The following is a 27,282-nucleotide window of genomic DNA, read 5'->3' as shown; positions in this document are numbered from 1 at the left end:
TGTTGTATGTATTTTTGTTTTTGTGAAAAAAGCCTCCAGTCTTTTTTCATTGTCTAAAGTTTTCTTGCTCACTAGTTTTGCAGGCTTTCTGATGGTCTGTGGTCAATGTCTGTCCTTGGACAGGAAGGAGTATATCAGAGAGACGCTCAGGTCAAACCCTTAGAGACAAACGTCGAGTATAAAGGTTGGTAGGATGCAGTGAAGGAGGGCAAGCAGAGGATTGGTGTGAGGGAGGAGGATGCTGAGGATGGAAGCAGACCATCCACTGTGGTGACCTCTAGAGGGAGCAGCCAAAAGAAGAAGAACATACTGCATTTCCATATATATTTACACGCTTTGATAAAGTGCTGCGGCTATTTGCTACTTTCCCTGCAAAATATGAAGAATTGAGACTTTTGCACATTAATGTCTCGGTTCCTTCATTTTTACTAAAGCGTATGAATTAAGTGTATCACTAGAGTTCAGCCCACACGGCACAGAGACTTCACTGAGCCGGCACGGACCCCCGAAACCTCGCCGCCCAGGCCTTTGACACATACAGAAGTTGTTTAGAGGATCGATTAGCCTGCTCACCGCACTTATGTTTGAATGGTCTGCGCGTTTTCTACTCTCACAGTAAAAGGTAATCATACCATCTTCTACTTTTACCTTTTACTCTCGCCACGTTCATTGGTCCACGCATAAAATCAGAGTATGCATGTGACAATAACTATTTGTATTACACTGAAGTGCTGGCCGTGATTCAGACCCTGGTTTGCATTTACTCCGGCAGGGGTCGTATGCGCTCCGCGGATGTGCTACTCCCCCTGCCTCTCTGTTCCACTGCTGTGTGGTTGGAACAGAGATGTAACGCTTCTACCGTTGGCTGTAATTATATCGCACAGCCCTGAGAGCAGCACGTGAATGCTGAATACATGCATATCACAACATTTGCATGCATTAACCTGGCTCGCCCAGCGTGTCCTCGGGCTCACACAGGCTCTGCCACCAAGTCAACAAGTGCTCCACTCTAATCACACCCTGGTTCATTAGTGGTGCACTTTATAACGGACGAGTTGGGAAGGGCATTACGCACTTGAGAAATAAATTCCTTCTCGCTCCTGTCCCCTTTTCTCTTTGCCTGCAGGCAGGTATCCTTAAGAGAAGTCAGTCTGCGCTCAGAGGGAGGTAGAGAGATACAGAAAAGCAGTGAGGGAGACGAAGGCCGAGCGGACGAGCAACCCCAACAGCCAATCAGGAGAGAGCTTTCCGCGTGATTTACAGCTGCGGGGGCTGAGAGGGGAGGCGCGACTCAGGGAAAAAAGCAAACAGTTGAGTGAAGAGCATCAGTGGAGAGTGGAGTGGAGGCGGCTGCAGTGAGGAACAGGACGCCGAGAGGAAAGAGACAGCCAGAGTCTGCAGTAGATTTCATCACTGAAGACAGAGTCGTATGTTTTTCCTGTGGATTATAATTTATGTTTCCAACTTTCAGCTGTCTGAGATTCTGCGCTTTACTGGAATGTGCGCTGAGGCTTCACCTGGACGCATGTGCGAAAGTAACAGAGCCAGTTTTTAAAAGTGAAAAATATCATCGAGTCCTTTGGATTCCTGTCAGAAATGAAATGCGCCTTTTTTTAATCCCACAGAGTTTTCCGGACCTCTTGTACATTTACAGAGACTTTACGCATTTTGGAGACTTTACGCATTTACTGTAATGGGTGATGTAAACTGACATTTTTTCACTAACATATATGATATTTTTACCCAAGTGCACTTGTTTTCACGGCGATGATTGTGCTTTTGCTTGTCCTGTGCATCGCGGATGGAGTGCTCTGTCAGATACGCTACTCTGTCCCGGAGGAGGCGGACCATGGCACGCTGGTGGGAAATATTGCCGAGGACCTGGGTCTGGACCTCACCAAGCTAGCCTCCCGGCGCTTCCAAGTGGTGCCCAACTCTCGGACACCCTATCTGGAGGTGAACCTGGAGAACGGGGTCCTGTTCGTTAACGAGAAAATCGACCGGGAGCAGATTTGCAAGCAGAGTGCGAGCTGTCAGCTAAACATGGAGGTGTTCTTGGAGAACCCATTAGAACTATTCCGGGTTGAAATCGAAGTGGTGGACATTAACGACAACCCACCCAGTTTCCCGGAGACCGATATCACGGTGGAGATCTCAGAGAGCGCCACTTCGGGCACCCGCTTCCCCTTGGAGAGCGCGTTCGACCCGGACGTTGGCTCCAACGCTTTACGCACGTACGATATCACCACGAACAACTTCTTTTACCTGGACGTGCAGACCCAGACGGACGGGAACAAGTTCGCGGAGCTTGTGTTGGAGAAGCCGCTGGACCGGGAGCAGCAGACGGCGCACAGGTACGTGCTAACCGCCGTGGACGGCGGTCAGCCTCCGCGGACTGGCACCGCGCTGCTGGTCGTCAAAGTGTTGGACTCTAACGACAACGTGCCCGTGTTTGAGCAGCCGGTGTACACGGTGAGCCTGTCGGAGAACGCGCCGCTGGGCACGCTCGTCATACAGCTGAACGCCACCGACCTGGACGAGGGACTGAATGGAGAAATCGTTTATTCATTCAGCAACCACATCTCCAGCCGCGTCAAAGACCTGTTCTCTATAGATTCACGCACCGGGCGCATCGAGGTGCGCGGAGAGGTGGATTTCGAGGAGAGCAGCCTCTATCAAATCTTTGTTCAGGCCAAAGATCTGGGACCAAACGCCGTGCCCGCGCACTGTAAAGTCCTCGTCAAACTCAGCGACGTGAACGACAACGCACCGGAAATTACTTTCAGCACTGTCACGGAGTCGGTGAGCGAGAATGCGGCTCCCGGGACCGTGATCGCGCTGCTGAGCGTCACGGATCGGGACGCAGAGGAGAACGGACAGGTCCACGTGGAGATCCTCGGCGACGTCCCGTTTAAACTGAAATCTTCCTTTAAAAATTACTTCACTATAGTCACCGACGGGCCGCTGAACCGCGAGCAGGCGGACTCCTACTCCGTCACTGTGGTCGCGCGCGATAAAGGAACGCCGTCACTGGCCACCAGTAAATCCATTCGAGTGCAGGTGTCAGACGAAAACGACAACGCGCCCACGTTCACACAGCCCGTATATGACGTGTACGTGACAGAAAACAACGTGCCAGGGGCGTACATACACGCGGTGACGGCCCTGGACCCGGACATTGGGCAGAATGCTGTCATCAGCTACTCCATATTAGAGTGTGACATCCAGGGCATGTCAGTCAAAACCTACGTGTCAATCAACGAGGAGACAGGCTATCTCTATGCTCTCAGATCATTCGATTATGAGCAGCTGAAGGAGTTCACGTTCATGGTCAAGGCCAAAGACGCAGGGACCCCAGAGCTCTCCTCCAATGCCACTGTTAAAGTCATCATTGTGGACCAGAATGACAACGCCCCGCTAGTGCTGGCTCCCCTGGGAAAGAACGGCACAGCCAAGGAGCCCCTGCCTCGCTCTGCTGAGCCAGGCTATCTGGTGACACGTGTCGTGGCCATGGATGCGGATGATGGAGAGAACGCTCGTCTCTCCTACAGCATCCAGAGGGGAAACGAGAATGGCATGTTCAGGATGGACTGGAGAACAGGTGAACTCAGGACTGCGAGGCGGGTATCGGTCAAGCGAGACCCCCATCAGCAGTACGACCTGTTGATTGAGGTGCGAGACCACGGCCAGCCGCCTCTGTCCTCTAGCGCCAGCGTGCTGGTGGTGCTGGTGGACAGTGTGGCTGAAGGCCGTGGCGGTGGGGAGAAAGGCGGGACCTCCAAGGCAAAGGACAGCACCCTGGACCTCACTCTCATCCTTATCATCGCCCTGGGCTCCGTCTCCTTCATCTTCCTCCTGGTTATGATTGTGCTGGCTGTGCGCTGTCAGAAGGACAAAAAGCTTAACATCTATACTTGCCTGACCAGTGACTGCTGTTTTGGCTGCAGCTCCTGCTGCTCGCGGCAGGGCAGGGCCCGCAAGAAAAAGCTCAGCAAGTCGGATATCATGCTGGTGCAAAGTGCCGTTAACGTCAGCGGGGCTGGCACAGCTCAAGTCCCTGTGGAGGAATCTGGGAGCTTTGGCTCCCACCACCAAAACCAGAACTATTGCTACCAGGTATGTCTCACTCCAGAGTCTGCCAAAACTGACCTCATGTTCCTAAAGCCATGTAGTCCTTCTAGGAGCACAGACACCGATCACAACCCGTGTGGGGCCATAGTGACAGGGTACACAGACCAGCAGCCTGACATCATATCAAACGGCAGCATTTTATCAAATGAGGTAAGAGCCCCTCTCCTGCCTGCGGTTTAAACCTTTCCATCTGAGTTCCTCCGCATGCCTAAACCTGATTCATGTCCCCTTAGACGTCTGATAAGAATGAAATATAAACCAGAGACATTCAGGAGCCATTTCATCCCCCAAATTTCACTTCACTGGCATGCTAGCTCCTCAGATGGGTGTTACTGTGTGCCGATACATCAACTGTAACACAATGTGATAGAAAATGAAAGCAGATATGGAAATGAGAAACCTTGACTTTTGCGATCCTTAAACAGCAACGACTGCATGTTTATGATGTGCTTCCACGGCTGATAAATTAGAAAAGGTGTATAAAGACAATGTATGTTGGCAAAGAGGCTGCTGGTGGGTGTGGGAGTATAATGGGTGTATATGTGTGCGTGAAGCCCAGTCACCCAGGATTAAATATATACTGTTCAAACTGTTGGATCTCTGGGCTGCTGCAGCCTACATAGGTGCGCTACTTCACCTTGCACCTTGGCAACATGTCTGCAGAGCTTCCCCTCCCTGTGGGATGGAAGTCTCCACTGGTGGAGATGAATGACACATGTAATAGTTACGTCAACTCAAAGCTGTGTGGGTTGTGTCGTCTCTGGCTCGATGGATGTAATGTTCTTTTGTTTTTCTGCTGCTTTGTTCTCTCTACATAAGGAGACGCACTAAAAGCTGCCCCTTCTCTTTCAGACCAAACACCAGCGAGCTGAACTCAGCTACTTGGTCGACAGGCCGCGACGTGTCAACAGGTAAATATGGAAAAAGCCCTTCTACCTGCTCTTCTACCAGCTGGTCTGCTTCTAGCTCATTTGCTGATATCTCCCATTACTGTGATGCTGACATGGATTAAGAAAAACAAAGCGAGGTCGTCTTTCTTTATTTTAATGTTCTCTTCATTTCAGTTCAGCCTTTCAGGAGGCCGACCTGGTCAGCTCCAAAGACAGTGGCCACGGAGACAGCGAGCAGGGAGACAGCGACCACGACGCCACCAATCGAGGCCATTCGTCTGGTAAGTGCTGGCTTTGTATGAACTCTTTGTCTTCTCTCTGCCCCTTGGCATCTATAGATCTGAGGAGGATCTGCTGATTAGCATTGTGGTCCAGAAGCTGCTCGTCTCTCCACTGTTGAAATCTGGCAGCACATTGTGCAGGGCTGGAAAAATGAATGCTTATTTCTAAAGGTCATCATCATCCACAGCCAGAGTCGGCGTCTGAGGTCTTTTAGCTGTTGTGTTGTGCCTGCGTGGGATTATCGCTTAAACTCTTGCACCAGAATCAAACCTTTCCCTGTGAGCCGCATCCAAGTGCTCGCTCCTAAAGCCGACACATAATATTTGTTACTGTGATGTTTGCCGTGTGGTGATTGAATGTCTTGAGTGAGGCTTCCACTGCTGTTTGTAAATATGTGACGGCGTTAATAAGGATCCTGCTCCCTGTGAGCGCGGTCACTCGGTGCTGCAGACCACTTGACGAGGTGTGATGGGCTTGTTAATGAGACTGGGCTCGCACTGGAGTGCTGGGAAGCCGACCAAATAGGTTGTGGCTGTAGCAAACAAACCGTGCAATTCATCCGTTCATTAGATTAATTAATGCACTTATTCATGCTGTTACTCTCTAACTGCACGCCCCCCCTGCTTGTTTTTTCCTCCCTTCCATGCACGGGCTGTTTTTCTCATTTAATTCTTCCCTGCCTTACAAGAGGACCCTGCTGATGTATAAAAGCTAGGTTTAGCTCTTTATTTGGTGCCCACTGTGGATGAGGTCTGTCATCATGTCTGGTCAGCCACAGCAGGCGCCCCCATCGTGTCAAATGGAATTTGCCTGCCACTTCCAGTGTCACCCCAGTAGGCCTGGTTTACATGGAGCTCAGTGACAGAGGCACGCAGAGCCGGACCCGTCTCTGCCAGCACGGCCTGACTTTACACAGATACCCTGCTGTCTTTATTTTTCCTTCTAATCTGCTTTATGTGCATGGAGGTGTACTACTTTGACTTTATTAGCATGTGCACACTCTCTGATGCGTTTTACTGACAGGAGATGTTCTTACATTTCACGACTGTTCCAAGAAACAGACAAACAGGAATAAATAAAGACTTCCTGAGCTCAGATTGCATGATTATATAAACCGTGCTGCGTGCTCAGAGTTGGTGAGTTAGTGGAGATTAACACAATTTGTTGTTGATTTAAATAAACTGGACCAGCACACAGTGACCCGGGGCCTCTGTTCCGATTTCTCCAACTTGCTTTGCTTAGAACTTAATTCATGCTAATTTATGTTCATGTACGCTCCACATGTGTGCTGATTATCAGCTGAAACAATGAAGCATGTCTGTGATTTAACAGATCACGCTTAGCTTAAGCTGCTGTTGCTGTTTGTTAGACCATGCTAGCATCACATGTTAGCCTACCCATACAGTCCCTACTCTGGATGGTCCAGCACGTCCAGCTGTGAAACAGCGTCCCATACCCTTTGCATACCCTTGGTGCGGCAAATAGCATGAGTTACTTTGTTGCAAAGCTTAATGCCTTTACCCAGATTATTTACTGTGCATTTAGTCGTTGTTTGATTAGGATAATTGATAGCACGGCTTAGCGCGCCATCATTCTGCGAGCTAATCTAGTTTGTCAGTAGTGAGGCTGCATCAGTGTTTAATAATAAATCCACGTGTTAGCTTTCCTCTTGGCTCTCACAGACTTCATGAATGCATCACCTTTTTCTCTTTCATCTAGAGCTGGGCGATATGAGATTTTTTCATATCACGATATGTTTTTTTCATTTCAGGCGATAACGATATCTATCACGATATCAGCCAAATAACTATATTTGTAAGATTTAAATGTGCCGTTGCTCACAAGTAAAATGTGAAAGAATCAGCAGCTTGTTTTTAAATATTTATTTCCCATAATAAGTTCAACAGGGTAGATGTACTTAAGGAACATGAGACTTTTTCAGATAAATAAAGGCAAATATTGCAAACTACACAAAAGGCAGCCGCTAAAGCGTTTAAGTTTCAAAATAGAACAAACGAAACAGACTAAATTGTCAATTCCACTTAGAAACAAAATATTAATTCTAAAAATAAATCTTAGTTTGTTTTACAGAAGAACAGACAAAACTGACTAACTTTTGTCAATATCAAATAAACTGAGAACTAAAAGGAAATTCTCAATCGCTCCTTGTTGTATAGCTGAGCTTTTCAAACAGTTTTAACAGTTACTTTAGTCTGACAAAAGCCGAATGACGAATCAGCGCTTCCAGTCAGAGACTGAGGCTACGTCCACACGTACACGGGTATTTTTGAAAACGGAGATTTTCCGTTTCCGTTTTAAAAAATAATCCCGTCCACACATAAAGGCAGAAATGAAGGAAAACGCTGCTATGAACATGCCAAAGCAGCAGGTGGCGCTAGATTCCTAACCGTGCAGAAATGTTGGCCAATCAGAAGTCTAGAAGCCTCGGTGGGAAAAAGTAAACAAAGCTGGGGCATAGAAGCAGAACCGAGTCGTATGTGTGGAGGGACAGTAACTGTGTGTATATGTAAGCATTTAAACACTGCAGAGAGTAGAATTAACAGTATTGTAGAAATTCATTTCACCGAAACAATAACGTGGCGCACAGTGTGACGCATGCACCAGTTTATTGTATTTCCAGACTTGCTTTCGGCACATTTACAGTGCACGCTACTCTGTTTTTTGTCAGACTTGAAATAGCCGAAATACCTTCACACTACGGAACTTCTATGGCTCTTCCGTTCGACAATCTCTCCGGCGTTGGAACCATCATCTGTTTTCTCTTCGGTCACGCTCGGTTGATTTTTCTAGTCGGCACACTCATTTCCTCCATTACCCGCTGGCTGCTTCCCAAACAAACACACGTGTGGCTTGGCACTTGTGCTGTACGTAACAAGTCACGTGACGTGACGCTGCGGCTGTGATTGGTTCGGCTCTGCGCTACTTAATTTGGATCGGCTGACCTTTTTTTTTTTTTTTTTTTTTAAGAGGACAAGAGCGGCGAGGTCTATCGCGATAGCTTAATTTCTCTATCGAGTAAAAGTTATATCGCGATACATATCGTTATCTTTCTATCGCCCAGCTCTACTTTCATCCTTCCTTTCTTTCTGTGCAGTCAGAGTTATAGGACACGACTGATTTCATTTACCTCATAAAATACTATATCTTCACCTGCTGGAGGCTGGAGGCAGGCCCAGTGTTCATCATTATTCTCATATCCTTTTCTTTTTTTTTGAAGCGTAGCCGTTGTTGTATTTTTTGTTGACACGGTGATTTGTGTTCTTCTTCCTGTGGTTAGCTGCTTTGTCATGCCAACATTTTCTGCTGCTTCAGGCACTCAGCTCTGTTGTTCTCTGATCAAAGGCCGCTCCGTTTTTCCTCATCAAGGATGTAAAGAGACCAGACGTCACCTGTAATGAACACGTGAACCGGCTGAAAGAGCCGTTTAACTCAAACAGGATTTTGTAGCATTGGAGACAAACTGGTTACGTTTGGATCGAGTGTGGAGGAAAAACTGCTGCTCAGATCAGAGCGGATATCATTTTCGAGGTATCTGAGTGCAGCGTTACAGTCACGTGAATATACACTTATGAGTGTGTGTGTGTGTAACCATGGCTGTGATATAGTCCAATCAGAAATGCAGACTCTGTTTAACATTCAACGAGCTTCCTTGACTGCTGTCATGTTTATTATCACTGCTGCGGTTTACACACAGTCAGAATTGGTCTGTTAAACTATTCTAGGATGAAATGAATGAGTTCTTAATTGTGTAATTATCCCCTTTCTAACACGCCAAGAATAATGAGTCACATTTGAACAGAAATAGCTGATTCTGTCTGACCAGCAGCCAAAAAAGCCCAAAGACATTCAGTCCTCAGTGTCTGACGGTGGTGAAAGATCCTTTAATGAAACAAGAGGAGGAATAACTTTGTGCAAAATTTAGCACAAGAAGAAAAAAAAGGGGGAGGGGGGGCTTTAAGTGGTGGAAATGGATCGAAAGTTAAAATGCTTCAAGCCTTTGTTGGTTATTGGAGAGTCTTTACCTCAGCCAAACGTGGAGCCGAGAAGAAGCTCGAGTATTAAACTATCACTGAATTACAATACATGTGAAATACATATGAAGTCATAGTGGCATTTATTTTAAATAAGAACACATCACATGTTTGCTGGGTAGCTCTGCATAAACGACTTTATTTCTAAATATGTGAGTTAATGAGTTCATCATTCATCTGGAATTCATCCATGAATATCATCTGGATTTTTTTTATTAGGGCCCAATGCAATACCACCGTATTATTATTATTATTGTTGTTGTTGTTGTTGTTGTTGTTGTTGTTGTTGTTGTTATTATTATTATTATTATTATTATTATTATTATTATTATTATTATTATTATTGTGGCAAATGTATTGGCTTTTTTGAGGGCCTAAAGATGCTCAAAAACTCAAAAGTTTTGCACATGCATCGGGTCTGGTGAAAATGTACATATGTTCATGTTTTCAGACATGGGCGGGGCAAAATGGCTCAATAGCGCCACCTAGAAGAATGAAACAATATAGGCCCGGGCTGGGTATGATGTGCATGTATGAGATTTTGCACACATATCTAACATCAAGAGGTGCACATTTCCAGGCGTTGTAGTTTTGCAAACTCCTCCTGGGGAAATGTGAAAAAGCGAATCTTTAGTGATCCATAAACATTATTTTGGTGTAATTATAAAAAACTATAAAGCAGATGAGAGACGAGCAGAGGGAGAAGACTTGAGTCTGCAGTTTATTGTCTTACAGCTGGATGTGCTCTCTGCCTGCTCGGTTGTTTGGCACTAAAACCATTTGGTTACCGTGTGTTGTTATTGCTGCCCCCCTCCCATCACAGCACCCACCACCAAGGAGATGAGGTGTTCCTGAGATCCCAGCACTATCTGAAGTATTTGACCAGCAATAAAAGCTTTTATATAAAATGATAATAACATCATTATAGTGTGTTAGCAGCTCGTTATGACACAGTCCACGCATGTTAAAATAATTTATAAAATAGTTGTTTTTTATTTCACAAACTGATAACATAGATACAATTTTAACATTACAAATGTTAATTTAAATATTTAATATTTAAATTTCCAAAGTTTAATTATGTATCGAATAGGGGTGGGGGGAAAAATCGATACTGTGTAGTATCGTGATATTTTGTTTGCTAATAATGTATCGATACAGGGACAGCAGAAATCGATATTTTGTTACAAAAAAGGTTTTTGTGCTCTGACTTCAGAGCATGTTGATCCTTTTTCTGAGCAACAATCCTGACACTGTCCAAATGTGTTTAACTTGTTTTTGGCAGCAATAAACATGACAGTTTACTTATTTTATTTTAAGACATGTCTTATTTTAATTAAGTTTAAAACTTTTTTATTTAATGTAAAATTATATTTTGTTTTAATTTACTTTCAAATTCTTCAGTTGCTGAATGGGCTGCATAGTTTTCATAAATTGCATAGTTCAGAATAGCTGTAATTGTACCAGATGGTTGCATTCAGTTAAGTTGGACTAGACTGTAATACAAACCGTTCAGTTTGTCAACAATAAAACTGACTGAGATGAGAGAAAGACTGAGTGTGAGACTTTGTTATTAGATAAAATGAATATTGATAAAGTTTACCTTTATGTACAGAATCTGAATATCGCAAAATATTTTAAAAATTGCAATAATATCGTATCGTGAGTTAAATATCGTGATAATATCGTACCGTGGGATGTTTGGTGATTCCCACCTCTAGTATCGAATGACAGCCTGCTTGTGATTCACTGTGTAAACTCCTGACATGACTGTGAAGAAACCACATGAACCTGTAAAAGATGTTTGGAAGGAGAAAGTTGACTGAGCTTAGTACTTAGCACCAGTATTAATATATTATATTATGAGTTTAAGAAAACAGAGCAAATGTGGGTTCAGTTGTGAGGTTTGAATTCTCCGAGGCGAGACGGCTGAGCAGCTGTGGATTCAGACCCTCTGGGACCACTCGTCCACGTTTCCAGTCCTGCTCCATTTTATCAATACGGCCAATGTCGTGCACTCGGAGCAGATCGAGTCGAGGCGCTTATCCAATTTTCAACCCCTCCTCCACCCCCGCCGCATTCCCGTCTCCCCCCCTGCCGAGATGAATTTCTCCTTAGGCCTGCCGTTCACGTTATCACCGTGGTAACAGCTCGCTGATCAGTAATTCATTTTTCAGACCTCTGCATACCAATTACCAAATGAAGGTTATTATCGGGACTTTGCGTTTGCCCTGTGCGAGCGGCGTTCGGAATGCTAAGATGAGACGAGGTGTCGGAAGCAACGAGGGTCAGCTCGCTCCAAGAGCTCGCTGCCCTCCCTCCCCCGTCTCCTCGCTGCTCCTGCTTGTGTGTGTCTTAGTGTGAGACATGTTGACATAGTTCTTCTTAATCCTGCGTTGAAGTGGAGGCCAGACACTGACAATTTTCTGCGAGCGTGATTTATGAAGCTTCTTTCAGCTGCAGAGCACAGGCGGAGGACGCCGTGGAGAGAGAAGAGTATCACCTGCAACCTTTATTCACATTTTAAGCACAGCCCTGTGTGTGTGTTTACGACTGCCTCGTTCGACAGGGGAACGTGTAGTTTTGAGAAGATGTCGTGACGTGGCTCTGTGGCTGAATCCCCCTCGCCGAGGCCAAACGCCACATTTCCTGTTCCTATTTTGAGAATTAACACAGCGTCCATTTTGTAATATAAGCAGAGCTCTTCTTTCCACGCTGTGTTTTTGCTGCTCACAGTGCAACGCTGTCTGCGCGAGCAGGTGCACTGATATAGTGTGTCAGCACTGCTTTGCCTCGTGGCTGCGGCTCCATCAAAGTGTACAATAAGTTGTTTCCTTCCATGTAAGAGGCCGTACTAAAGCCTCCTGCCGTGGTATATTTATGGCACGTTGCTTAATATTTAATAGGAAACCCTCTCGTTAGGAGACTGGGCACTTTTCCAAGTTGCTAGTGACAGCAAGCCAAATTAATCCTCTTGTAACAAAGCAAATTCCCCCTTTGCTGACCGTTAAGGACACAGAACAAAATGCACACACTCTGCTTACTGGGATGACAGCAGTCTTAGCCTAATCAGTCTGTATTCAGAGGGATTAGCAGCAGATAGCCTGAGCTGGACATTTTAGCCCCAAACAGAGTCAAACACACACACACGCAAGGATTTAGGCTTCGAAAACCTGCGTCCGCAAGATCTGGGCCCAAGTGCAAAAACATTTGGGGCAGCAAACACAAAATTTGGCTTAAGGCTTACAGTTGGCCTGCATAGCTGCGCTTTTCATATATGATGAACTACAAAGGATGCACTTAAATCGACTGGTACCTGTAAACTCTTCAGTGCTTTCATCCCATGTTTCAGCACCTTTAACCCAACATTCGCTACAACGATGCATCGACATGCAGACACGAGGTGCAAACTCCACCCGCTGAGCCATCCTGCCTGTTTGTACTGCAAACACATGATGGGTCTTTGTTGTTCCTAAAAACTGCTCACCCACTTTGAATGGATGTAGACGCCTGTTAAGTAAATATGGCAGAATGTGCTAATAATGATAAAGACGGTGACTGACCGTCCACTATATGTTACACATGTTCACCGTCCTGTTGTCTTTTGTCATTTGTGATGTGCTTGAGCCGCTTGAGACAAATTGCCGATTCCTTATTTTAGGTGCAAGCTCAGGTTAAACATCTGCTGCTGTTTGACTCGATTAGTGTTACAAACACTGAAAAACCTTTTGGAACTGAATCACCCTGAAAGCATCCACTCAGTGTACCCATGCAGTGACACGAGCCGGTTGTTCTTCTGATGTCAGAGTAAAAATGTAAAATCGTTGTGGAAAAACAGACCAAACAGAGTAGGTTTGGCGCAGCATTGCAAGCATGCTGCAGTAAACTCTGTAATATCGTCCTGTACTGGGAGTCCACATCTCCGAGGATCTCACCTGGACGACCAACTGCTCCAAGCTGGTCAAGAAGGCTCACCAGCGCCTCTTCTTCTTGAGGACCCTGAGGAAGAACCACCTGTCCTCAGACATCCTGGTGAACTTCTATCGTTGCACCATCGAGAGCATCCTGACCAACTGTACAACAGTCTGGTACGGGAACTGCTCTGCCTCGGACCGGAAGGCGTTGCAGAGGGTCGTGAAAACTGCCCAGCGCATCGCCGGAGCACCACTTCCTGCCATAAAAGACATCTACAGGAAGCGGTGTCTGAAAAGGGCTGGGAAAATCATCAAAGACCCCAGTCACCCATCACATGGACTCTTCACCCTCCTGCCCTCTGGGAGGCGCTACAGGAGCCTCCGGACTAAGACCACCAGGTACCGGAACAGCTTCTTCCCCACAGCTGTCAGACTCCTGAACTCTGCCTCCTGACATCTGACCCACGTTAAACTCATGGACTGAACATACACACACCCACAATGGACAACTGTACCCTCAAACACACAATAATAACATGGACTGAACCACCACTCACAACCACCAGCACTCTATATAGCCTCTGTAGAAATTATATCTCACTTATCTTAACTGCACTACTGTATAGCTCTGTGTAAATAATCATTCTGTACATACGATAATTTTTAATCCTACAACTGTTTACAACTTGCATAGTTCCCATTTCTGTATAGCTGTATATCTCAGATTCTGTAAAGTTATTTATTTCATATTCTGTATAGTTTTTCATATTTATATCCTGTTCATAGCCTGTACATAGTTTGTACTCACTACAGCCTGTACATACTTATAGTTATAGAATATTCACAACATACTTCATACCGTGTACATTATAACATACCATAATAGACCCATTTCTGTAATATACTCACATATCTATATTATTGCTAATATATATTGTAATATATCTATATCACTAAAGCACTTCTGGATGGATGCAAACTGCATTTCGTTGCCCTGTACCTGTGCATGTGCAATGACAATAAAGTTGAATTCTATTCTATTCTATTCTACTGCATCATCATGTCTGAACATCAGCGTGCAGCTGTCGCTCTCGAAGCGTCACGGCTAAACTCAGCTGAGAAGCTGTTTGTTTCTTGTGATGAAATCTTTATGAAGCTGAATGTGTTCGTACTGAAGCAGCAGCAGCGGAGCCACGTTGTTGATGGCTGTGTGTCAGCACAGGTTTCTTTCAGTCTATTGTGCAGCAGCTTTGATCTCAGTGCTGGGAAACAGAAAGGGATCAAAGAGCAGCTTCATAATTGCAAACTCTGAACATGTCAGATCTGGTTACAGCTTGTGCGTGCACCGTTTTGCTCGTAAAACCTTTAATTTCTTCTCCCCGCCCCCTCCCCTACAGGCGCTGATCTGTTCTCCAACTGCACAGACGAGTGTAAGGCTTTGGGCCATTCTGATCGCTGCTGGATGCCGAGCTTCGTGCCCTCTGACGGGCGCCAGGGTCCCGACTACAGGAGCAACCTCCATGTGCCCGGCATGGACTCGGTCCCCGACACAGAGGTATTTGAAAGCCCAGAGCAAACGGCCGATAGATCATTCTCCACCTTTGGCAAAGAGGCGCCTCTCAGTTCCCAACACCTCCACCAGCACCTCAGCCACCACCACGGCTCCTTAGAGAGGAAAGAGTTGGAAGCATTTCTGCCTAGCTCCAGAGCACCTTATAACCCGGCTTATTTAAGTGAGTATTGTGTTTTGCTCTGGCTGCCTTGGAGCCTGCCCGGCTCTGATCTGCTGATCAAATTAGCAGAAAAAGAAACGATTGGAAATTGAATTTTCTTCCTGGATTGGCTCGTGGAAGCTAGCGTGAAATTCATTTTAGATTTGACCGCTGTTCTCTCAGCCCTCTGTCAGAGTGTTTAACTAACTCTTCCCTCTTTCTCAAGCATCTCCATTATCTCCGTCTGTGACCATCTTATCTGCACACACACATGCAGCGCTGTGGTCTTTGGGCCCTTTCAAACAATAAATGCCAAAAGCAGTTATGATCTATAAGGTTGTTTTGATGTGGGTGGAGACGTTAGCGTTATGGGAAGCGAGACACCGGCCCTCTCACGAACAGCTGACAAACGACTGTTTTTAACCAGAGAGAAGAAGAAGGACAGACGTGGAGCTGAGCGTCTCATTCGTATTCGGCCGACGTCAGCTGGTTGATCAAAAACCGGTTTCACATAATTAAAGAGAAAATAAAGCAGGAAAAGGCCCATTTTTCTAAACTGCTATTCAGATGCCACAAACAGATCTGTCCTCAATCACTGAAATTTGGTGATAATGCTTAATTATAATTTTGTCAAGCGGCGCCTGAAGAGGCGCCTCTCTCATCATCCGGCACAGCTAGCTGGAATTATCAGAGACCCGCTGCTTTCCTCGTGCCATCATTTAAAACCACAGCACGCTGTGGGAGCAGCAGGAAAAAGGCCTTCTCCCTGTAATTAATATTTTATTCATTGGCTGCGTTTGTCTGCTTTTCCTCGTTCTGCAACAAAAGTTGTTCGATGTGAAGCAACCCACTGCTCACATTAGAGCGCTGTCGTCGCTGTGAAAGGCCGCGTGCAGTGTTTGCACACAGGATGGGGTCAGAGGGCAGTACAGCACGAGGACAAATACATGAACAGGTGCTTGTATTTATAGTAATGATGTAGTTATGATTATGGACCATTGCAGCAGCAGTGTGTGAAATAATAAAGCAGTAATATGAAGGTAAAAGTTGCCTTTCAGCGGTTTTTCTGCTGCAACTTGAAATGATTTGAACAAAGACAGTCGATGTGCGTCCGCTGTAAGCTGCACAGCGATTAGCTGCTCTGTCCTCGCTGTTGGTTCAACACTGAGGCGCACGGGAAGTTGTTGGAAGTTGTTTTGTCCTGTGTGTTTGTTTGGGGGGTGGGAGGAGCTCTCTAATCTCATTAAGTCAGCCAGTGATACACAAAGACCCTTTTGTCCCGGGAGGTGCAGGCCTGGGTGTGGTGTGCAGGGGGGGAGCATGAAGGAGAGGTTAGAGTGCAGACGCTCCTTTTGTTGGTGTCCTAAATAAACTGGCAGGATTCACTCTTCCCCCCAGTGCCAACATTCCCACAACACCCCCCCCCCCCCCCCCCCCCCCACACACACACACACACACACACACACACACATGTTATCTATCAGCATTTAGCTGACACGCCGGTGACTGTGTGAGTGAGGCCGTGTCACTGCTGCTCTGCACGCACACAGATACCGACACACAACTAACCGGCTTCTGTGTTTTCTGTGCTTGCAGCGAGGAAAAGGCTTTGCTAGCTCCTTCCGCGTGGACGTACCAGAGACTGCGTGAGTTTGCACAATTTCATCGTGACGACCAAGGGTGTAAAGTTTTCAGCCCATTTTGTCCTCCACTGCCCTCATCCCTCCTCGCTCAGCAAAAACACAAAAAGAAGAAAATTTTACATGACTGCAAACAAAACGAAGAAGAAAGAAACACAAAGGAACAAAACACTCGGAGCGCTGCCGGGTTTGACAGAGACGGTGGGGAGGCTGCGGGGGAGGAACACAGGTGGAAGAATCGCCTTACTGGAGATGGCCGTTGTCTCAGCAGGACTGAGAAGCTCGCAGAGGACGAACGATGGCGACCCCCGTCACTGATCCCTTCATCTTTTTCCACTCTATGTGTGCCTGTTTACAGCACTGATGTATACATCTGTGAGGATAATGAAGCCAGATGAAGACTGCAGATGAACTACGGAAGGCAAACCCAACTGAGAGCCACCCAGAAAAACCACCACTCAGCCCTTTAGGTGTCAGAGAGAGACGCCAAGTTGTACAGGAGAATCTTTGTGCATTTCAGATGCAATACCACTGTTTTAGATTTTTCTATTCTTTTTGTGTGGTCAGGTCAAACTTTGTAAGAAAAGACTGTGGGCAGATTTTCAGTTTGTTTTATTTATTTTTTTATTTATCCGTTTGGTTTCGGTTCAGCAGCCACACGGCGGGCTCAGACCCAGTCGGCCCACGTTGTTCTGATGCGTCAAGTAGTTTCTGTCACGTGTGAGAAGTGTTTATTGTACTCTTTTAAAAGTTTGACGCTGAATATAAACCTCTCTATATAAATCTATCTATATCTTCTTGTTCTGAAGGTGTGCTGCTTGTCGGCTGGTTTCTGATTCAGAGCTTTGATCTGTTTGCTGCCCCTGAACAAGGTCGCCAGTGTTTTCACAGCCGGAGACGTAAAAAGAGACAGAACAGCCTTAGCAGATGTAAAACTCGACTTCTTATTGTTTGACATCATTTCATTATTTTTTCCACTTCAAGGTATTAATAAAGAGCATATCTATAAGTAAAATGGAGGTAATAATTTAGACTGAATCCATGGTAATTCTGTGTCATTGTAACCAAAACTTTTAAGGGTCCATTTGTAAAGGAGTGCGACAAAAACACCATCAAATGCAAAGAGTGATGTACACGGTGCAGTCCAGTATCTCTCTCACACACTGCAGACACAGACACACTAATATGCCGACAATAAATGACAAAAGTGGTAAAAACGCCGTCTGCGTTTGTTTTCGTGTGTCCTTGTTGTGAATGTGAACGCTGCTTTCTGCTCATTCCATGCATCATTTGATGCCTAATTAAAATACAGTATCAGGTAAGGCAGACCTGCCAAAGTAAATAAGGGAGATAAAGCTGCGTTTATTCAAATGATCTCAAATGAATGTAAGTCCGTTTATCCTCGGGCCGAAGGATTCCTCTTCAGGAGGATCTCTGCGACCAGGAAGCAAATTCTAAATACAAAGGAACATTATTACGATTACATCCAGTGCTCCCTCGCTGTAACCGCGCTGTTTCATTTTTGGTGCAATGTTTTATTTTTTAGCGTATTGTGTTCTGCGTCCCGATTGGCTGTAGACCATCTCGTGCCGTGTCTCCTGTACAGGACAGAGCGCGTTCAGCTCGTCACATTTACATAAATCTTCGATCGCTAGCAGTGTGACTCTGAATTATTATGATGAGTGAAAAGGAAACATTTACGTCAAACTTTACTCATCTCGTTCTTCTTGCTTCCTTTACTTCAGCACCATTGATTCATTAATGATTCCTTGATGTTGGATTCTCTCACAGCTGCTCTATCCTGTGTCCTGGACCTGAAAACAGGGTTTGATCTTTGGTTTCATTCTATAATTCTGGACTTATTTTTCTAAGAAGGTTTGAACTTTGAGAGTTTAAACAAGAGAGAAAAGTGTGAAAATGTTCCTGCCTGTCTGAGAATAGAGTATAAAGTGTGCAGTGAGGGGTTTTACAGCCTCAAACATCTATAATAATTGTAAAAAATAAAGCTGGTTACTTCGCAGATTTCAGCTATCGCGGGTTATTTTTGGATCGTAACTCCGGCGATAAACGAGGGGCCGCTGTGTTATAATTAAAATGATAAGTATGTGTGTTTTATGTCAGTTTGCATTTAAATGTTCCAAGAGCTTATATTTAAATTATCACTGAGATAATTTTCAATGTGGAGATGAGTGAAGTGTTTTTGTTTTTCTGCACAGTTGCTACAAATTTTAATATGAGACAAAACTGAATGAATGCAAAAGGCAGCAGCCAAACCCACCTGACATAATAAGGTATATGTGTGTGTGTGTTTAGCCTTCTGTAAAGAACATGCTACCTCTCATTAACTCTAATTATCAACGATGAAATGAATGTGTACAGCTGTGAGGCAGATTGACGAATGAGTTTGGGGTCAGACTGAAGCTGTTTGGCAGATGATGCCACAGTGCCCTGCAGAAGGTGGCGGTTTATCACAGACCTGTCGTTTGGTTACACGGTGGAGCTTTTTTAAAGCTTCAAGCAGGAGGTTTAAGAGCCCGTTCAGGTAAAACACTTTGGACCGAGCTCAGTGACCAAAGCTTTCCAGCTCTAATCTAAGCACAAACCAGCACTCAGGATTACTTTACCAAACACACAATGACAGGTGAACGTGAGCTCGATGCAGTATTTTTAGTTTTTGAAAGAAAAAACATCAGCTTTATTGTCCTTCGTTGTCATGTCCGCTCATTTTTAATCCACTTGTTTCTTTTCAGCTCTGCAGATTTAGAGATCTCGCTGCATGTTTTCATCAGACTGAAGGAGATGTTGAAGCTGTAATCCAAGGTAGATTATAATATTTACAGATGGTGATGAATCAATAACAAGGTAGACATCAGACTAAGTAATCTGCAGGCTTAATCTTCCAGCACAAACTGAATATTCATTGATTTGTTCATCTGCCATCAAAAAAAGAAGAATCTTTGTTGGTGCAAACTACAGGGTGGGCCATTTCTATGGATACAGCGTAACAACATGGGAATGGTTACGTTGAAACCAAGCACACCATTGTTGTTCTTGTGACATTACCAATAAGTTTGATGTGTCACATGGCCCTCTTCCTATTGAAAAAACTAAAGTTGTATCCAAGATGGCCGACTTCTAAATGGCCACCATGGTCACCACCCATCTTGAGGAGTTTGCCCCTCACATATACTAATGTGCCACAAACAGGACTTTAATACCACCAACCATTCCCATGTTATTACGCTGTATCCATAGAAATGGCCCACCCTGTACAAATATTCCAAGCAAACAGGGTAAATACGACAGAAACGTCTCACTTTGTAGGCTTCAGAATGAGAAGTGAAAAATAGGACGACAAATAGCGAGTTGGCTGAGTGTGAAGCACTGACCCCGGGCCTTTTGTTGCTGCGTAATGAGGGCAGAGCTATCAGAGCAGCGCCATTTAGATTGAGGACAATAGTTGAAGGAAGAGCAAGTTCAGTATAATCATATCTATTTTCTTGTTAAATGGAAGCTATTATTTTTGACCTCCACTCGACGCTAATCTCTGTCACAAACCAAAAAGTTTTAATTTCCATGTGCGTTTGTGCACACTCGGCTCCAAATGAGAAAAACCATTAGAGTATAATGAAAGATAAATTAAGAACAAAAAGGAAAGGCTTACAATTCCCCAAACAAATGGGAGGATTCGAGGAGAGGCAGACGGTAAAATAAAGACGCCGTCGTCTCTCCTTCTATTTCCGGTTGGGCGGTGGGTGCGGGTGAGGAGGTAATTGCATAGCAAGTTTCAAAGTCACTGGCTTCACAAAGGCAAAGCGGATTAGAAGCCAACACTGAACTTTTTGTGTCAGAGCTCTCCTCTATTGCAGATGCTGCCGGACATCAGAAGACGAGTCGTCACAGTGAGTTGGGGCTTGAATTCCCTGCTGAGGAGCACGGGTGGAAACGGAAGCACAGGCGGGTGGATGGTCTGTGTGAAGGTTGATTAGAGGCTCTTCAGATGTGGCTGAATGAATGATAGACTTTGGAAAAATCACATAATAAGAGATTTTGGCAGCTAAAGAGCTTTGCTCCTACTTTAGGCTCCACGCCCTTGGATATTAAGCAACCAATCAGGTGACAGTAGGCGCGCTCCAAGTGCATTCGCCTCATAGCTGCTCATAGCCTTCATCATGTTACTGTTACCAAGGGGTTCTGCACTGAACTGGACCTGCCAGCAGTGTTTGTGACTTTTGGAGCATTTCTTTATTCTTTGGTCCTTTTACACAGTACAAGAGGGGATTAAAGGCACTAGAGTTGGCGACCTTTTGGTTAGCATGAATAAATCAAGGATGCTATTTCTGCACGATTTCACCAATAACAATAACACAGTTTGACCTCAGTCCAGCAGTTATCACTAACACTAGCACGCTGTTATAAACAGGCATTAACTGACAGAAGTTCTTCATTTGGAGTCCTCGTATTGATACTAATATTAGTGATTATTATATTTAGGGACTCATTATTATTCTCAAATGCAAAAAGTAGCTGGGAATGAAAGTCATGGAACAAGCCAATCACAATAGCTGCAGAGTGCACTGACATGGGGGTTACAGGTTACAGAGCTGGTCACAGAGGAGCCTAAAATAGAAACATACTGGAAGAAAAAACTGAGAGCACCATGACAAATGTGTCACTTTCTTCATCGTTGGATTTCCTTTATTTTATTGTAGGTTTATAACCTGTTCAAAAGAAAGTGTTTTGGTTTGGACGGACATGTCTTTGTAAAACTATCGACACACTGAATGACAGGTTCCTTTTACCTCAGTATGTGGAGGAAAAGTCTAATTATGTCACTTTACTGTCACTCCATATATTGCAGACATAAAATAAAACAAACCCAGCTTTACAGGGTTTTTTTTATTACAATGAAAAATCTTAGAAATCAATCAAGGATTTTCCTTTTTTTGTGTTCTTGTAAATATTTTGTATTTTTTCTCTCAGTGGAGGATTTTTTGTTCTTAACTAAAAGCCTAACGTATTCTGTCATTGTTGATGTGGTCATAAAACAGGTTCTTTTAATCCACTTCCTCACTTGCTTTGTAAAGACTGTGACCACTTTGGTTCCATCATGAGAATAAAGTTAAATTGCCATTATAAGTAAAATATATGACGTATAGTTTAAGAAGTTCATTTAGCTCGGCTCTGGGAGAGCATCAGGACCAGGGTTTCTGACTATTATTGCAGCCTTATACGAATTAATTAAATTAACAGCAAGTTTTTTTCTAACTGAAAAATAAAGCGCCTCGAGGCGTCTGATGTTGTGATTTGGCGCTGTATAAATCAAACTGTTCACTGTGCTCAAGAGGCCTCAAGAGTTCAGGAGTTCGTCTTGTAATCAGAAGGTTGCCGGTTCGAGCCCCGGCTTGGACAGTCTCAGTCGTTGTGTCCTTGGGCGAGACACTTCACCTGTTGCCTACTGGTGGTGGCGCCAGTGTCCGACAGCCTCGCCTCAGTGCGCCCCAGGGCATCTACAATGTAGCTGCCATCACCAGTGTGTGAATGGGTGGATGACTGGATGTGTAAAGCGCTTTGGGGTCCTTAGGGACTAGTAAAGCGCTATATAAATACAGGCCATTTACCATTTACAAAGTGACAGGGTGCACTGAGATGTGTTCAGTTCTGTTCCACATGTGTGGATCTGACCTCAGTGGATGAATTAAAGAGTCTGACAGCAGCAGAAGCAACGAGCTCCTGTAACGCTCCCTCAGAGCCTGGTTGTAGGAACCTGTTGCTGAAACTGCTCTTCAGATTGTCCAGTGTGTTATGGAGGGTGCGAGTCATTGTCCATGATTACCAGCAGTCTGTCACTGATCACCTCCTCCAGGGTGGAGAGCTTCATGCCAACAACAGCCTCGGCCCTCCTGATGGTCAGTCTGTTTGCGTCCTTTGCTTTGACGCCTGCACCCCAGCACGCCACAGCAAAGACGATGGTGCTGCCAACAACAGGCCGATAGAACATATGGTGCAGCTGCTGCAGACACTGAAGGATCTGAGCCTTCGTAGAAAGTAAAGCCGGCTCAGAGCCTTTGTGGAGGCAGCGTCCGTGTCGGCAGACCACTCCAGCTTGTCATCCAGTTGATCTCCCAGATACTTGTAGGATGTGACTATTTCCACATCAGTCCCACTAATGCAGACAGGAGAAGGTGGGGATCTGTTTCTGCAGGTGGTTCACCTCACACCACCTCATAAAGAGATCAGTCCGTCCTCTGTACTCCTCTTCCCGTGTCCACACTTCCAATAATGGCCGTGTCATCAAAGGATTCCTGGAGGAGTTTCTGTGATGTGCTTGAAGTCGTCCGTATGGATGGTGAAGAGGAGAGGGGACAGCACAGTTCCCTGGGTGCTCCTATGTTGCTGTTCAGACTCTCTGACACACAGCTCTGCAGTCTCACAAACTGTGGTCTGCCTGTCAGGTAGATCCACTGGACCAGTGGAGCCTCCACCTGCATGGACTCCGACTTCTCCCTCAGCAGCACGGGCCGGATCGAGTTAAAGGCGCTAGAGAAGTCCAAGAACATTATCTGAACTGTGGTGTTGGGTCGAGGAACACGCTCTCTGCAGCACATGTATCACTGCATCGTCCACCCCCAGGTGGGGCTCCAGGATAAGTGCTCGGAGAGAAAATCATCTGGACCTATTTCACTTAGAAGCTGACACTTAGAGCTTTTGTGCTCTCCATAGAATCAACTCTGCTCTGTGTCGCCTAACCATGGATCCGAGGCGCAAACTCTTGGGAACACATCTGCTTTGTCTGCATCTTGGGGTGAAAGGGAGATGGTTTATAAAATCTGCTAGTACATTCTGATTGTGACCTACACCCACTTTCACACCTTGGCTCGTGGGATTAGGTAGAGGAACAATAAGGGGTCCAGGCCCCTCTTGGGGACACTCCAATAGACCTTAAATCTGGGACTCGCCACCAGTTGCTCTTAGAACTGAAGAAGCTTCTTGGATGAAACGTCTTCAAGGAAACTTAAAGAAGTCCAGACGCTTTTCTTTCCAAGCTCCTTAGACCACGACGACCTGGATGACTGAGAACCTTCACGGAGACATAGGTCCGCCCTCCTGTAGGTGCACATGGGACGTCTGTCTGATGAGACCAACATATAGCATTATAAAGTAGCATAAACACTCAATAAATAAATGCTGGTATAATTGTCTAAGCGAAACCTGTGTTTGCTGTCCACAGGCTGGCTGATGGAAATCTGACATTTTTAACTTTGTTTCCTTTTCTACACTCACATAATTTTAATAATCGTAATAATTACTGCTGATAAAAACTCAACCATTCTCTTTTCTGCATTAATAATTCTTTTTAAAATGTGGTTTTGATTTTTTTAAGCATTTGAAGCAGAAAAATAATGCATTAAACATTTTGTGTTAATGTTTTAACATCTGTGTTAATAACAGACGTGGGTCCACCCTGTAGGCCCAGCAGGTTTACTGTGAGACTCACAGTTACAATTAAGCATTTTGAAACATGTCATACAATCTGTGTGACATGTTTTTCTTCCTTTCTTTCGTAATAATTCTTAACTCTTATTGTTAAATCAGTTTTCCTGAAATAACCAGTTTCAGTGTTTTTGAAAAGCTAAATTTACATTTATATTGTTCAGATTATCAGAAAGAAATACTTTATAAAATAAACAAGTTGACTGAACATTTGCAAATTTCTACAATAATTATAGTGCCATATTTCATTCTTCAGACTTTGTTGATTTTTGATTTTTTTGGCTCTGACTGGTCAATAAAAACTGGAGGATGCTGCAAAGTATTTATAACACGAGTACTAATGCTAATGATAACAGCAGGAATAACTTCATTTATATAGCAATTTTCAAAACACACAGTTACAAAGTGCTTCATAGTTCAAATAAAAGGCACACGTTGTTCAAACATACAGACACATAATCAGTCATGCAGTCAGACATTCACTCCAACGCATGCACACGCATGCATATATGGCCAAAAATGATGGGAAACATACAAGGAAACACTGCCCTGTAAAGACTGCTCCACAGTTTGGGTGCAATAACTTTAAAAGTGTGATCACCTGTGTGAGGGACACATACGATACGTATCTTTGAACGCTTCCTCAGCTGCCGTCTGAAAATCAGGACGGGCTCTGAAACTGTGGTGGCTGTGGAAGGTCCACAGTGAGAGATGACCACAGCAGTTGTTGCTTACAGCACTGATTTTATCATTTCCACCCCTCCTCCCCACTTAAAAGAAAACACACACACACACACACACACACACACACACACACACACACACACACACACACACACACACACACACACACACACACACACACTTTCTGCTTACCATATGTGTAACATGCTGTCCCAACTTGGCCGCCTGAACTAACTGTAGCCATCTGGGGGAGCAGGGGTCGGGGGTGCAGAGCCACCCAGGATGGAGGCTGCTTAATGTCAACAGTCATCTCTCTCTAACACACACACACACACACAGTACAGTAATAAGGGCTGCTTTGTGTAAATAGTGTTGTCCAGCGAGGCCTGCTGTGATGGCTGTGGGCCTGAGGCAGATGGAAGGATTGCACAAACTGTGTTCACATCAGTAGCATCAGTTACTTTGTTGCTTTGATTTGCTACTGTAGCTGGAGTCAGTTTATTTTAATGTTTCATCTTATAGCATTCTGAACCTTTTAAAGAGTAATCTTAAAAAACACGTTTCATTTGGCTCTTATTTTGGCCATATTTTAATTTCACGGAGCCAAAGGGAAATGAGTGATATCTTTCTTCCAGTCCAGTGGGAAGACTCACCATCGAGCTAGTGCTGTCAGTACACAGCTGCAACATATGAATACTGGTCTGAGCGTATTCTTTACAGAGAACTCTGTAAGATTAAGATGATGAGTTGCAGAAGGCGAAGAAGCAACTCAGGGAAACAAAAAAAGAGGCGACAACATTGCAATGGTTTATGTGCCAAGTAGGAAAAAGCAGAAGAAGAAACTTTTTAATAAGCAGTTTATTTGAACAAAACGTTTTTTAATTATTATTTTTAGGCTAGACTTCTGTAATTCATTATTATCAGGTAGTTCTAAAAACTCCCTGAAAAGCCTTCAGTTAATCCAAAAATGCGTATTTCTTCTATACTGGCTTCTCTTCATTGGCTCCCTGTTAAATCCGTCCATCCATTCATTGTGTACCACTCATCCTTATGAGGGTCACAGGGGGGCCAGAGCCTATCACAGCTACCATAGAGCAAGAGGTGGGGTACACCCTGGAACGGCTGCCAGCCATAAATCCAGAATTAAAATCCTGCTCCTCACATACAAGGTCTTAAATAATCAGGCCCCATCTTATCTTAATGACCTTGTAGTACCATATCACCCTATTAGAGCACTTGGCTCTCGCTCTGCAGGCCTACTTGTTGTTCCTAGAGTATTTAAAAGTACAATGGGAGGCAGAGCCTTCAGTTTTCAGGCCCCTCTTCTGTGGAGCCAGCTTCCAGTTTGGATTCAGGAGACAGACACTATCTCTACTTTCAAGATTAGGCTTAAACATAAATGTGATTTTGCAAAGCAAAATTTAATGAAAATGTAATTAAACATTTTCAAAGCTCTGTTTTCAGTTTTGAATGTAAACGTTATTTTATCATTAACAAGATTTTATTATTAGACTATTCGATTATTACCCTACAAAATACTGCTGAGTTGTACTTTCTTTAATTTAACTAGTTGTTGACTCTTTACAGACGCTCATATTTAGATCTTATGTTGTGGAGGTGCTTATTAAATAAGGTAAAAGATGTTGCAGGGTTAGTGTTATTAGCTTTACTTGAAATCTTTCTGTGATGTGTTTCCGTTTGGTCTTGTAGCAGCGTAGCTCCTGGTCGTGACTCTGGACTGTGACGGAAGAACAAAAACACATCATCAGAGATTCATCCGCCATGAAAAAATTAACTAATTAACCATCATGATTTATTAAACTGAACAAATTTATTATTATCATTAGTTATTCAAAAAACCAACTCAGGCTCTGTGACTGTGTTTTAGAGCTTTTCCTGGAGATTTCTGATAAGTTCAGCAGATTGATGGGCATGACTTAAAGTTCTAGCAAAACAGCAACTCTGTAACATAAAGACAACAACAACAACAATAAATACATAAGTGTTCACAGAGAACTTTAGTGCAGTAGTGAAATGATATTGTTTAGGGTAAGAACGTGTCTGAAGTGAAGCTCTAAAAGTTGCTCGTGGCCTTTTTTCTGTCCCATGAGACACAAACGTCTTCATAGCTCAGTGAAGTGTCCCTCACCTCAGGACATGCTGATCCTCATCTCATTCCCATTTCTCTGTCTCTCTGGTTTCACGGCATCTGGCTTCAATCAGCCACGGGTCTCTCTGTTTTTTCTCTGATAACAGACGATCTGATAAGTGTCATCAGTCGCTGCATGCTCTCCATCTCGGCTCAACGCTGATGAACCCCCTCTGCTGCTTAACTGACCAGATCAGTTTCCCAAAAGTTTAACTGACTTGATGCCAAACTCTGTTTCAGAAATGTTTTGTGAGCAGCGTTTCTTACCAGCAATAGTGATTTATTTTTAATGTAGACACGACACAGTTAGCTGCAGAACAGGCCGGTCATTCTT

General features: G+C 44.5%; 1 protein-coding gene across 5 annotated transcripts; it reads left to right on the top strand.

Annotated features, from left to right (window-relative positions):
* The first annotated feature begins 1,304 nt into the window (after positions 1-1,304).
* On the top strand, positions 1,305-17,841 carry pcdh10b (protocadherin 10b). Of its 5 annotated transcripts, XM_080900568.1 has the most exons (6): positions 1,305-1,535; positions 1,626-4,281; positions 4,984-5,042; positions 5,196-5,302; positions 14,667-15,002; positions 16,578-17,841. In XM_080900568.1, the coding sequence occupies exons 2-6, from the start codon at positions 1,768-1,770 to the stop codon at positions 16,595-16,597; spliced, it is 3,036 nt and encodes a 1,011-aa protein (XP_080756694.1). In that variant the 5' UTR covers positions 1,305-1,535; positions 1,626-1,767; the 3' UTR covers positions 16,598-17,841. The 5 variants fall into 5 exon arrangements, 4 of the variants coding, with proteins under 4 accessions (XP_080756694.1, XP_080756696.1, XP_080756693.1 ...); XM_080900570.1 differs by having other exon boundaries at positions 1,305-4,116; XM_080900567.1 differs by having other exon boundaries at positions 1,305-4,281.
* The last annotated feature ends 9,441 nt before the right edge of the window (positions 17,842-27,282 follow it).

The sequence above is a fragment of the Rhamphochromis sp. 'chilingali' genome (assembly GCF_963969265.1).
Source record: "Rhamphochromis sp. 'chilingali' genome assembly, chromosome: 13".
In the NCBI taxonomy this organism is placed as follows: domain Eukaryota; kingdom Metazoa; phylum Chordata; class Actinopteri; order Cichliformes; family Cichlidae; genus Rhamphochromis; species Rhamphochromis sp. 'chilingali'.
The sequence above is the reverse complement of the archived record's forward strand: the minus strand, read 5'-3'. Positions and strand labels throughout refer to the sequence as shown.